We start from the raw sequence: 12,754 nt of genomic DNA on the forward strand, positions 1-12,754 counted from the left end.
AGCCGATTTCTTGTCAATGATATAGGGGTCACTTATTCTACCCTTCCTGAATGTGCAGGACCAACAGCCCTGTCCTCTATCACAACAGTAGGGATCACAGTATCAGAATACTGCCCACAGATCACTCAACCCCTTTCCTGCACCCTACATCACACCCAATTCACACACAAATTTTTAATAATGTCTCAATGCCCAACCCCCTTACTGGGACGGGACACTCTTTTCAAATTCAAAGCTACCTTTACCTTAAACACTTTAACTCCAGCTATAATACTGCTGTTACAGACCGCCCCAGACCTGAGCCTTGAAACCTCTACCCTCCCCTTTCCCCCTGACAAAGTTAATCCTATAGTATGGGATGCCTCCACACCCTCCATTGCTACTCATCACCTTCCCATCTTCATGAGGCTGTGGGATCCCTCTTCCTTCCCTAATGTCCCACTATACCCCATCACTCAAAAACACCTAATAGGGTTAAAGCCCCTTATAAACAAACTCCTTTCTTCTCATCTTCTATGACCCACCCATTCACCTTGTAATACACCCATCCTTGTGGTTATAAAGCCTAATGGCTCATATCATTTAGTTCAAGACCTCAGGGCCATTAATGTGGCTGTTTTACCCAGAACCTCAATCGTTTCTAACCCCTACACTCTTCTACCCACAATCCCAACAACAACCCATTTTTTCTCTGTACTTGATCTCGAATATGCCTTTTTTTCTATCCCCTTACACCCTTCCTGTCAAAACCTGTTCACCTTCACCTGGACTGATCCCGATACATGTCATTTCCAACAACTCACCTGGACAGTACTACCTCCGGGGTTTCGGGGTAGCCCCCACTTTTTTGGCCAGGTGTTGGCTCAAAACTTACCTGAATTTCCTCCAACCTCTAACACTTTAATACAATATGTGGATGGCCTCCTCCTTTGTAGTCCCTCCTGTGAGGATTCACAGGTCCACACTGTTCCTCTCCTTAATCTCCTGGCCTCCAGGGGATATTCAGTGTCCCCAGCAAGGCCCAAATTTCTTCTCCTTCAGTTACCTATTTTGGAGTCCACCTCACCCCCAACACCAGAGAAATAATGGTGGATTGCAAGAGTCTAGTTTCTGAACTCCCTACTCCTACCACAAAGGGTGAAATCCTTTCTCTCTTGGGGCTTGCAGGGTATCTTTGCTATAGATTCCTAACTTTGGTGTGCCAGCAAAACCACTTTATCAGGCAACGAAAGGGGGTCCTGCCATTCCCTTAGATCCCACAAAGCCCATTCATTCTCCCTTCCAGCTATTAAAAGCCACTCTCCTCACAGCCCCAGCTCTATCCCTCCCAAACTTATCTCACCCTTTTATCCTACACGTCACTGAAACCCAAGGATTGGCAGACGAGGTTTTGGGACAAGAGGCAGGAGATATTTTCTCCCCTGTTGCATACCTCTAAACAAGTAGACATCACAGCCTGGGGATGGGCCCCCTGCTTATGGGCTGTGGCAGCAGCTGCCCTTCTAGCACAAGAAAGCTCTAAACTGACTTCTGGACAACAGTCAAGACCTTCTCAGCCATAAGGCCAAGTCAATTCTCTCCCCTTCCTGCCTACAACTTATTCACATTACTTTCATTGAAAACTCCCAGTTCTCCTTTAAACCTTGCCCTCCCTTAAATCCAGCCACTCTCATCCTAAAACACTCATGAACCTTAGCACACAATTGCATGGAGGCTTTAGACCTCTTTCTCAATCCCTTTCCACACATCTCCCTGCATCCCATTACACGGTTCATCGATGGGAGCGCAACCTCCATGCCTGCCCCCCTGGGTGGGTTATGCCATAGTAAATCTAACACACCTCACCAAGCTGTCCATGGAGTTTAACCTCCCCTGGACCCAACTTCTCCCTTTAGCACTCACTTGCTTGCGAGCTGCCCCCCGCAAGCCCACAGGCCTCAGCCCCCTTGAACTTATGTACCGTAGGCCCTTCACTCTCGCACCTCTCCCTTCCAGCTCATCGCCTTTAGGCCAGTGTCTCCCTGCTCTTTCGCTCATTAGGGATCTTCTTAGGGAACAGGCCAACCTTCTATTACCTCATCCTTTCCCCACCACCCCCTCAGACTTTAAACTGAGCCTGGGACAGCAAGTGTATATAAAAACCCGAATCCCAAAGCCTCTCGCCACGTTGGGCAGGGCCTTATACAGAACTTCTCGCCACCCCCACGGCAGTAAAAGTACCAGGAAAGGCCCCTTGGTAGCACTTATCCTTGGTAAAACTAGCACCTGAGACTTTACCCAAAGAATCTGTTAACACCAAGCCAGAGGGGTCCCTCTGCTCAACCCCCAACCTGACATCTCCTCACACTTTGTCCATTTTAGGACCCACAAAACTGAAAATCTCCAGGACCTCCGCTCTTCCCCCAATCCCAGAAGAAGTGTGGTCTTTCCCCCGGCGATCATCCTCTCACTCCTGCAGGCCCACTCCACGTCCTTCACGCAGGAGCTGCTCCAAGACTGGTCCCGACCTGCTATCGCAGGTTTGCCATCGTGGGACACGATAAGTATATGCCACTCCATGTCCCTAACCTTTACTTGCTACAGGATTGGCAGCAGCTGCCTCAAAAGATTGTAACATTATGGGAAGATTTCTCCTGCACTCCTTTACCTCCTATCAGTAGGATGCTTCTTAGCAATGTCATTGTGGCAATGTCCCCTTTAAATTCTTCTGGCTCCCTAGCCCTTGGCATCCTTCCCGTGTTTTTCCTCCTATCTCAATGCTCCCCCTTACCTGGAACATGGAGGTTCCAGGTCCGCAGAGACGATGCAGTCCTCAGTGAATCAGACTGGTCCACGAGAGACTCATCTGTCTCCCACTTCGTGAGAAACTTTTAGTGGCCACCCCCCTCCCTGTTGATGCAGCCTGTAAAGTTTCCACAAACGTCTCTTCACTTTCCTCTAATGTCACCTCAGTGGGGACTGTCAGCTTTGTGCAGGGCCTGTCCACACTCTGCCTTACTGACACCACCAAACCCCCTCCACATCCATGCCCTGAAACTGAAATATATTTCCTTTGTAAAACTACATTATCCCGTTGCCTGCCTCCAATGTAATTTCTTACATCCCCAACATCACCATCCAGACAGATGGAGAGATGGAGACAGGACTGGGACTAACATCGGCCCCTCTCTTAGGAAGTGCCACCTGCTCCCGTACTGCAACTGGGACTGGCATAGTGGGCCCTGCTACTGCCTCTCAATTCTATCAGAAACTCTCAGAAGAACTAAACATAGATAATATCTCCTCCCTCCAGTGACAGGTGATCTTACTCACGACAGTCACTTTACAGGTCAGTCAAGCTCTTGACTTCCTTACAGCAGAGAAGGGAGGCACCTGCCTCTTCTTGGGGGAGGAATGCTGTTATTACATAAATGAGTCCAGGGTGATCCAAAACAACTTAAGCCATTTAGAGGCAAGCATTGATCACCGACGCAAAGGGTTGCAAAACACAAACACACCGTGGGAGTGGCCCCAATCACCGAACCCTTGGATACCCTGGCTTATGGCCCTACTAGGATCCCTAACTGTGCTGGGACTCATCCTACCCTTTGGTCCCTGTCTCTTTCAGTGATTTTCTCATTTCTTGCAGGAACGTATGCAGGCTTTCACCAACCAAAAGGTCGCTGAATTGTTCACGCGAGGAGGATGTCAGCCCCTCAGAACCAGCGACCCTTCCCCGGAAGAATACAGCCCCCCCACACGAAACCAGTACCCCGCCACCTAATAGTTTTATCTGCCAACATAAATCTTTTATTTTTTCCATGTCTTCGCCCATCTCCAGCAGCAAGTAGCTTCAGAAGAATGAGACCTTCACCCCTTTTCCCTTCTCCCTATATGTAAAAGGCAGGAATGATGGATCTTGGACATGACTGGCGCCATTGTGCACACAATAAGCACAAAATAGCTGCCGGCCTTGTCTTCCACTCCAGCACCAACCCCCTCCCCACTTCCCTTTACAAGAAGCCTCGTGACTTCTGCAAAACAGAAACCCTTTTGCTTCTGCAAGGGTGCAGTTCTCCACCCTGGTTGCATAGCTTCCGCATTAGCATAATGCCCCTCCTTGATGGTACCAGCCAGCCCTTGGCACCCTATATAAGCTCTACCACCCCCACACCTGGGGCTGTCCTCCACTTTGAGTGCAGCCTGGCAGATTCTTTTCCTTTAATAATGCTTGACTGGTACCTGGCGTCTCAGCTCACTTTCCTTCAGGTATTATCCACACACCTGAGAAATTCTTCTAATTCTCTGCTCAAAAGCAAAAATGGTAAACACTGGGGCAGCACGCAGCAGTTGCCATATTATGGCTTACTTTTGAAATCAGTTTTGCAATGGTCGGTAAGAAAAAACCCTACCCCTGTGCACAACTTTCGTAGTTTGATTTCTCGAGTCAGCAGTTAGCATCTTTTACTGCATATCTTAGTCGATGCTGCAGATTTCTGAGCCAAGCCTGGCCGGGCACACATTTGGAAATTAAGCCCTCAACATTTATGGGATTAGACCAAATGTTCAGAAGCACGAAGACATATTTATTCTATGCTTCTCAGAAGGGGGTCCAACCGGCACTCACCGCAGAACTTCTGGGGGGATGATCAGCTGCTCGTATTTGAGGTGTTCACGGAGCTCACTCAAGTAGTTGAAATAGGTCACTTTTTTCCCAAACTTGTGACTAAGAAAGCAGAAGCAAGAGAATGAAAATGATTAGGTGGCAGCAGAGAGGCTAGGGGTCTCAGGAGGGAGGGGCGCGGGCAGCAGGAGACCCAGACAAAGGAGGCGGCATTTTTGTATTGAGGAAACGTAAGAGCTGACACATCTTAGAGCCAGCAGATAACAGGAGCAGTGTGTGTGGGGATGTTCCGCTTTCACGAGATCTCCCATGCACCAAACACTGCAGAGAGTTACATCTGCATAAAAATAAGTACCTGCCTCCAATTTGGATCTGCCCCAAATTTGCATAGATACAGGAGACAGCGTGGGCATGCTGGGAGCCTCTGCTGGGGGCAGCCAGGGGCTGAGAGAGGCTGAGGAGCCCACCCTAGGGCCGAGCAGTTGCCAGCAGTTTCCGGGTGGGTGGTGGCCTCACATCTGGCTACCTCCTCTCTCTGAGAGCATCCCTAAGGGCAGGGACAAACAAGACTCTGCTGGTCTGTCTCCACAACAGGGTATCTCTGGAGACCCCAGGGGTGCAAGCAGAGTTACAAAGCTGGACAAGCCCTCATAAATCCAGCAGCTCCATTGTCTCTCCTCCTACCTGGGACAGTTCACTCCACCTGTCAGGGCTCAGTCCCCTCCCATAGCAGGGCCTAGGTGAGGTGGGAAGACAAAGTGAGACTATTTGCCTAAATTAATCCACTGCACGACACTTGCTGGACACACTCCCTGTGACCTATTACAGTTACCAGTGAGGTTCAGCATCAACTGCAAAACAGGGATCACTTGCGTTCTTTACAATAGTCTAGGGTTTTTGTCGCAATATATCGTTCTAGTTTAATTTTATTTTTTTAGAGCAGTGTCATTTCATTATTGAATGTATTTGTGTACTACTACTAATGTAGGTAATGAATTGTAGAGTTACCAGAAAAGGAAAGATGTATTCAGCAACACCAAAGATATTTTATGCTACTTTTATGACAATTTGCAAGTCTTGAAATAAGTATTCATGTATTTTCTATGCTGTTTATATTGTGAAATTAAAATAATCCAAATAACCATTAAAAGAAACAGCAAAAAAAAAAGGCGGGGGGGAATCATAACAGGAGGATCACGTGGGTCAGCAGAAGTAAAATGCCTGGCCCAGCAAGCGGTCATGCCCTGAGCTGGCTTCATGCTGAGCCCCAGCCTAGGCCTGAGCCCAGACCCCAGGGAGGCCGAGCCGCGTGCACTGGCTCCCCCTAGTGGATGAGGGATCATGAGACCTGGGTGTCTGGACCCCCAGCCACCTGCATGGTGGCTTTTGCAGGTGACTTTCGCTAGGCCTCAGCACTTGAGAATGCTGCCGGGCAGGAGGCCAGGGGAGGTGGAAGAAGGCTGAGGCAGCTGAAGAGGCACCAAAGTGCAAGGATAAGAGGAAGGAGAAAAGCAGGCCCCATGTGGGTGCCAGCACCCCAGGGCCCCAGGGGAAGGTGCTAGTGAGGGTCTTAGAGGAGTGTGCATGCTGCCTGCCCACTCAGATTCCACAGGACTCGGGAACAGTCTGGCCTCTGCTGGAAGGACACGACAGGTTCTCCCTGGAGCTGTGAAGTGCTGTGGACACACTGTATGACGGTGGGAAGAACCCACTAAAGGCACAGGGAGCCCCCGTCCTGTGGGAACTACCCTCAGGACAGAGGAGTCAGCGCCGGAGCTGCGGGAGGCCTCCCATGCCAACACGCTGCCCACGCAGGAGCCCCTCAACCTGTCTGCCATCTGCCCCAGCCCCTCCCGTGTGCCAGGCTCTGCTGGACGCCAGGCTCTGGGAGGCAGATGTGGGAAGAGCCCTGCGGTCTGCCTCTCCCTCCCTGGAAAGGGTCTGGAGCCAGCTCGCCCAGGGGATCCCAGAGCAGTGTGTGAGTCACTGGGACTGTTACAGCTGCAGCCACCAGGCCCTGCCTCCAGGGGTCTGAGTCAGGTGGTCTGGGCTGGACCCAGGGTCTCTCCTCAGTGGGTATTTGAGAGTTGCTGTGCTCATTCACTTCCTCCACTTTCAAATGAGGAATCCGAGGTTCAGAGAGATCGTGTGGCTGCCTAAGGCCACACAGCCAACAGGCAGCAGAGCCTGTTCCTGGATTCAGGGCCCCTGACCCTGACTTCTATGCTTCTCTCCTGGCACCTGCTTGTGTCCAGGCCTGAGGCAGGAAGAGGGGTAGAAATACACAGGCTTGAGTTGAAATCCCAACCCGAGCCCTTACTCGCTGTGTGACCTTGGGCAAGCTGCTTAACCTCTCTGAGAGTCAACCTGCTCTTCTCTGAAATAGGGAAAATATGGCTGACTTCATAGGATTGTTTCCAGGTGCCTGGCACATAAGGTGAGTATGATATTGTAATTAAATTAATCCCAAAAGGATAATAAAAAGAAATTCTTAAAAAACATTTCTAACAGCTAACACTGAGCATTTGCTAGTGCCTGGCAGGCCCCATGGTGAATGCTCTACATGTGCAGAGTCATTGCATTGTTATAACAACAGAATATGGTAGCAGCAGAGCAGAGTCAACCCAGGCAGCCTGGCTCCGGCTGCCATGTGGCAAACACAGCAGGAGCAGGTGAACTTCTTTTCCAAGAGAACTTTAGAGGTTCCTAGAACAGCACCAAAAGACAGAGGAACATTTGAAGCTGTTCATGAACATGAGGGGAACCAAGACTGGCCTCCTAGTGTCAAATATGACAATGATGACACCAGGGTGCTGGTCATGGTTAAACACAAAACAAGCAAAATCCCCCCGTCCAATAGGTGTGTGTCTGCCGTGGAGGCACCCAGGCGAGAAGAGCTGCCAGAGAATTCTACAGAACAAGATGAGCTCTCTGGCCATAAACATCCCTCCCTATGTTAAATGGGAGCTGGCTCAAGTCCACTGTTCCAGGAACTGTCCAAGTGGAGCCTCTCGGGGCCACCTGGTTCAGTCTCTGGAATGAAGGTGTTGGCAGCAGGTCGGGGAGGAAAGGCTCCAACCCACCGGGCAAAACAGCTCTTGAACCCTCGGCCATTAATCGCATTGTAAAAAGATTTCAGTTCCAGGAGATGAGACGTAAGCCTTCTGCAACTTCTCCTCCCGGGCTGAGGATTTATGAACAGGGAGGGTGTATTGGAGCACGCAGAAGTTTTCCATCCTCAAAGTTGTCATACTGTCTGGCCCAGCACACTGGCCTCTTGCCTGGCTCCATGTCCCCGGCCCTTGCACAGAGCCCGGCAGACTCAAGTGAGGCCAAGTTCTGCAGAACCCAAGGCCCATGGGAAAGGCAGGCAGGGAGGCAGGGCAGCCAGGGCGGGGAATGTCAGACCAGGTTCAGCAGGCGGGGTGGGGCCACTGACCCACCCAGGAGTCACCAATGGGGCATGTGGGCACACACACACAGTGCATACGTGGCAAGTGAAAAGAGAAGGGGCTGATGGGACGTTAGGTGCCAGAGTATGAGCAATGGGGGACAGTGATCAGCAGAGGCCCACACGTGTTTCCTGTGGATCACAAACCTAACGCCTTTAAAAACACACACATGTATTATCCCACATGGCTGCTGCAGGTCAGAAGTCCAACACAGGTCTTTTTCCCATGGAAGGTGACACGTTCACAGGCTCTGGGGGACTAGGGCAGGGACATCACTGGGGCCATTATTCAGGTGACCACACCCATGAAGGGTCTCCAGGCCTCAAGGACAAATGCTTGCCAATGTCTGCCAAGTGCTGGGTGCAGTGACAGACACAGGGATGCAAGGACACAGAGACAAGGGCAACACACAGCAGGTCTGTCCTCAGGAGGCAGCCAGTGGTTGGAGAGACAGGCAGGCACCTGAGAACTGCAGTGTTCCATGCTCTCTGGGGGAACTGGGATGCTTCCCAGGAATCAGATGGGGAAATGGGAGGAAGACGGACTGGAGACCCCACAGCCCCGGCTCATATCCCGGCTCTGTCTGGCTTCCTCACCTGTAGGCAGAGCATCACACCCACCTCTCATGACAGCTGTGGGGATTGAGGAAGTGTGTGTCCCCAGTAGGCCTCAGAGCCACCATGGTGGGTTTCAACAGGTAGAAAGAGATGAAGGGTCACCAGAGGAGGAGACAGCAAAGGCCTGCGAGATTTGCTCATGGAGTGTCTGGAGAAGGCCGTCCATCCCTCAGGGGGTGTGTGCTCCCCGCGCTCAAACCTTCCTCCCCAGGAAAGGCCTCCCAGAGTCCTCCTGGCCTGCCCAGGTCACAGCCTCCCACCCCCCTCGCGGATGCAGCCACCTTATCTGAGCATTCTAACCTCCTGGTGCACACCTGGGCCCTCCTGGACTCAGCCCTCACGGACCCCGTGAGAAACCTGTCTGTGGGTCCCTTCACCACCCCACCCCATCACACAGCTCTGTGCACACAGTTTGTGCCTGATGCATACTGCCAAAATGAAGGGAGAGAGAAGATGCCCACGAGACCCTGGGGGACCCCTGCAGCCTCACGGTCCCCTTGAGCTCTCGCCTTCCAAAACTGAGGCTGAAATCGTCCGGTGGGAAAGAGTCTAAAAGGAGGAAGCCGACTGAGGTCACCACTTTCATGGGCTGTGGCTTTGTCTCTTCAGGTGGTTTATTTGTGTTGCTGTGCAGGAAAGGGTTAACTCAGCAGGCTGGGGATGTCCAAATCCCGCACATTCCAAAGAAAGGTCTGTCTCTGACCTGCTTCTGGGAGGAAACCTCTCAGCCCTTGGAATATCCTGCCTGATAACAGTGAATTTGTACAGCTGGGGCCTTGGGCCACACCACAGTGTTTATGTCAACAGCGTGATCCAGGGTGGGGGCCTTGGGCTGTATCAGTCTGAATATAGGAGGGGCTGGAGACCGAGTAACTGAGGTCCTCCACGTGGGTGCTCCGTGCCCATGTGACCAAACCCCAATAAAAACTCTGGACACCATGGCTCAGGTGAGCCTCCCTGCTCAGCAATACTCCCTGCTTGCGTCATGCATTGTTGCTGGGAGAATGAAGTCCTGTCTGCGTGAATCCACCAGGAGAGGACAGTGGGAAGCTTGTGCCTTGTCTCCTGGGACTCTGTCCTATGTGGCTTTTAGGATGGCTGACTTTATCTGTATCCTTCCTCTATAATAGACCAGAACAGGGAGGAATACAGCTTTTCTGAGTTCTGTGAGTCCTTCTAGCCAATCACTGAGCTTGAGGGTACTTTTGGGGACCTTGACACGTTGCACAATGTGGGTACTCAGGCCAAGGGGGGATTTAAAATACCAGGTGCAAACCTCCCTGGTGTCACAGGACAGTGCTCCTGCAATGACTGTCAGCAGGTCATGGCCATGACCTGGGCCAGGCTTGTGACCTACTGCAGACCCCTGTGGTGGGTGAGGACCCCAGACACATGGGCACCCCAGAGATGGGACCTCCACGGTGCCTGGAATGAAACCTCCAGCCCCAGAAAGGGGCTCACCGAGAATGACACAACACATACCTGATGAGGGGTTTAAAGATGTTCCACAGGACTTTGATGAAGTTTGTGGGGTGCACGACATAGAGAGCCTTCAAATTCTTCTTGTACCTGAGGGGAAAACCTGTGATTACTTCAGGATGCTAGATTCAGAGACACACTTTAAGGCAAATAACTGCAGAGTGCAACTGTGAGTCTCGGAATATTCTGTTTCTCAACAGGGTCAATGCAAGGAAATCAAACAAAAAATAGAAGGGGTTCACACCTGGGGAAAATCGGGACCCTTGCCTGCCACCACCACCAGGCATGCATACAGCACTTTACAGTTTGCAGAGCGCACTTTACAGATGGAGCCATACTTACAGGTGTCTCTCTCACTCCAGGCAGGGGGTGGGGGGCGCAGAGCACAGCCTGGAGGGCAATTTGGCAATAGCTCTCAAAATGAAAACCACCCAGATGCTTTCACTCACCAACTTCTCTGCTAGGAACTGACCCTGGGCTAGAAGGAAGCTCTCTGTGTTGTTATAACAGCAAAACCCACAATAATCTAAACGTCAGTCAGCAGGAGACCAGTGAAATGAACCACAGCACATCTTATGATGGGACAGCAGGGACGTAAGAGGGCTTCTTAGCTCACCAACCCCTCCCCTCCTTCTTGAATACTTCAGTCCAAAGCCATCAGGTTGAGCAAGGTAGGTGGCATCTGACTGGGGCAGGGACAGAGGCAGCCTCCTGAGAGGGTGAGCAGGGACCCGGTGGCCTGCTGGGGACTCACAGCCCAGGAGGGGGGAAGGGGCATCCACCCACACAACCCAAGTGGGGTCAGTCTGTGGTTCACTAGGGCCAGCTCTTACCACTCACCAGAGCCACTGTCAAAACTTTAGGAATTTTGGGAGCCAGTTGTAAAAAACAGTCATTATTAAAAAATGGAATATGGGGCCGAGCCCGTGGCGCACTCGGGAGAGTGCGGTGCTGGGAGCGCAGCGACGCTCCTGCTGCGGGTTCGGATCCTATATAGGAATGGCCAGTGCACTCACTGGCTGAGCGCCAGTCACAAAAAAGAAAAAAAAAAAAAAAAAAAAAAAATGGAATATGGTAAACTTATAGTAAAGTATATTATACTAAACACAAAGGTAATAAATATTCAAACTCACCACTCCCTAGTTACTTTACATTTAAGATGCCCTATGCTCTTGAGGATATTTTCGCTGATTGCATTTGGAGGTTGTCATCTATGTAAAGGTGGCTACTACCCATCTCTTCCCGACTCTGTCCAGCGGCATCACGTTGGTAGCTTGAAGCTGGCCATGGTAGTAGGATTCACACCAGAGGAAACTGCAAATGCTACTAGCCAGCCCCAGCCCACCTCAAGAACTGGTTGTTAAGCATGCACCTGCACACCACCTGGCCAGGCCCAGGGAACGGCGAGAAGGGCAGCCGAGTGACAAAGGCCCAGGAGGAGGTCTCTGAGCCCACACAGGGTGAGGAGGGCATCTGAGCAGAGGGCAGCGGAGGCCTGGCATGGGGTACCACAGCCACAGGAGGTAAGAAGGGTGTTCCCGAGGCGAGGGGGCCGCAGCCTGCGTGGGGCACTGGAGCCTAGGCCAGGTGAGGATGGGGTCACACTGTGGAGAAGAGAGCTACAGAAAGGAGAAGGCTGGAGTGAGCCCTGCAGTGTAGGAGCTGGTGTAGGTATCGGTGTGAACTCACAGTTCCTGATGTGGATGGATTGAAGCAAACATAGATACTGGTGTTGATGTGTACATACAGTTTGTGCGTACACATGTGTATGCATGTGTGTGTGTGCATAGGTACACATGTGTGTGTGTGTGTGTGTACATGTACACACACACACACACACATATCCTAGCTCTGTCACTGAAAGGCCTGGGGGCCCAAACACCCCAACATTAACAAACATACCTGTTGTCCAGCTCTAGATCTCTAAACAGCATTCTCCACTAAAGGAACCAGGGTGCCCTGGAAAAATGGCAGATGCCTGAGCTGGGCCGAGAAAAATGTAAGATGAGCCGGGAGCATCGTGTGCCAGAAAGTAAAGGAAACGCTCAGGGAGTGATGGGGTCGTGTAAGAAGGACCCAGGAGCCAGCGTGAAGGGCATCCACATGGGTGCTCTGGAACAGTCTGAGCATTGCAGTAAACAATGGCATAGATTCTAAGCCACTGAGTAACGTAGGAGACCGCACGTCCAGCTGATATGAACAAGTGAGGAGACGAGAAAGCTCCTCCTTACGGTAAAACGCCAACCAGTCGTTCAAATCGCCGTTTGGCAGTCATGGTAGTAATAATTAAGCCAAGAAACAGCAATGGAGGTTAAAACTAGTGTGTAAGATCTTGATGAAGAGCAGCACATTTATATAATCTCGAAGTATCTTCTCTTTTAAAAAAGACACATTTATTCAGCGTCCTGATCAGGCTGTTACATTTAGCAATCAACAGCATGGGTGCAGAAAATATTCCACATTAAAACCTTTTGTTGGAATGCTTTATGCTTTCCACAGAGCAGAAACTAAAATAACCTGTTATACCATTAGTCACAAATACAGTCCTTGAGTTTTTTGCCCATACACACGGGTATTGTCTAAAGTGCATCTTCTTCGTAGCG

At 51.0% G+C, this 12,754-nt stretch overlaps 1 protein-coding gene across 1 annotated transcript in view; it reads right to left on the reverse strand.

Moving 5' to 3' along the window:
- Window positions 1-12,754, reverse strand: part of ARHGAP8 (Rho GTPase activating protein 8) — a 67,552-nt gene that overhangs the window by 31,912 nt on the left and 22,886 nt on the right. Inside the window, exons 4-5 of the mRNA XM_063074955.1 lie at window positions 10,155-10,241; window positions 4,607-4,705 (exon numbers count right to left, since the gene is read on the reverse strand). Of these exons, the coding sequence (XP_062931025.1) occupies window positions 4,607-4,705; window positions 10,155-10,241 (186 nt within the window). The remainder of the gene's footprint in view (window positions 1-4,606; window positions 4,706-10,154; window positions 10,242-12,754) is intronic.

This window comes from Cynocephalus volans, chromosome 12 (genome assembly GCF_027409185.1).
Source record: "Cynocephalus volans isolate mCynVol1 chromosome 12, mCynVol1.pri, whole genome shotgun sequence".
In the NCBI taxonomy this organism is placed as follows: domain Eukaryota; kingdom Metazoa; phylum Chordata; class Mammalia; order Dermoptera; family Cynocephalidae; genus Cynocephalus; species Cynocephalus volans.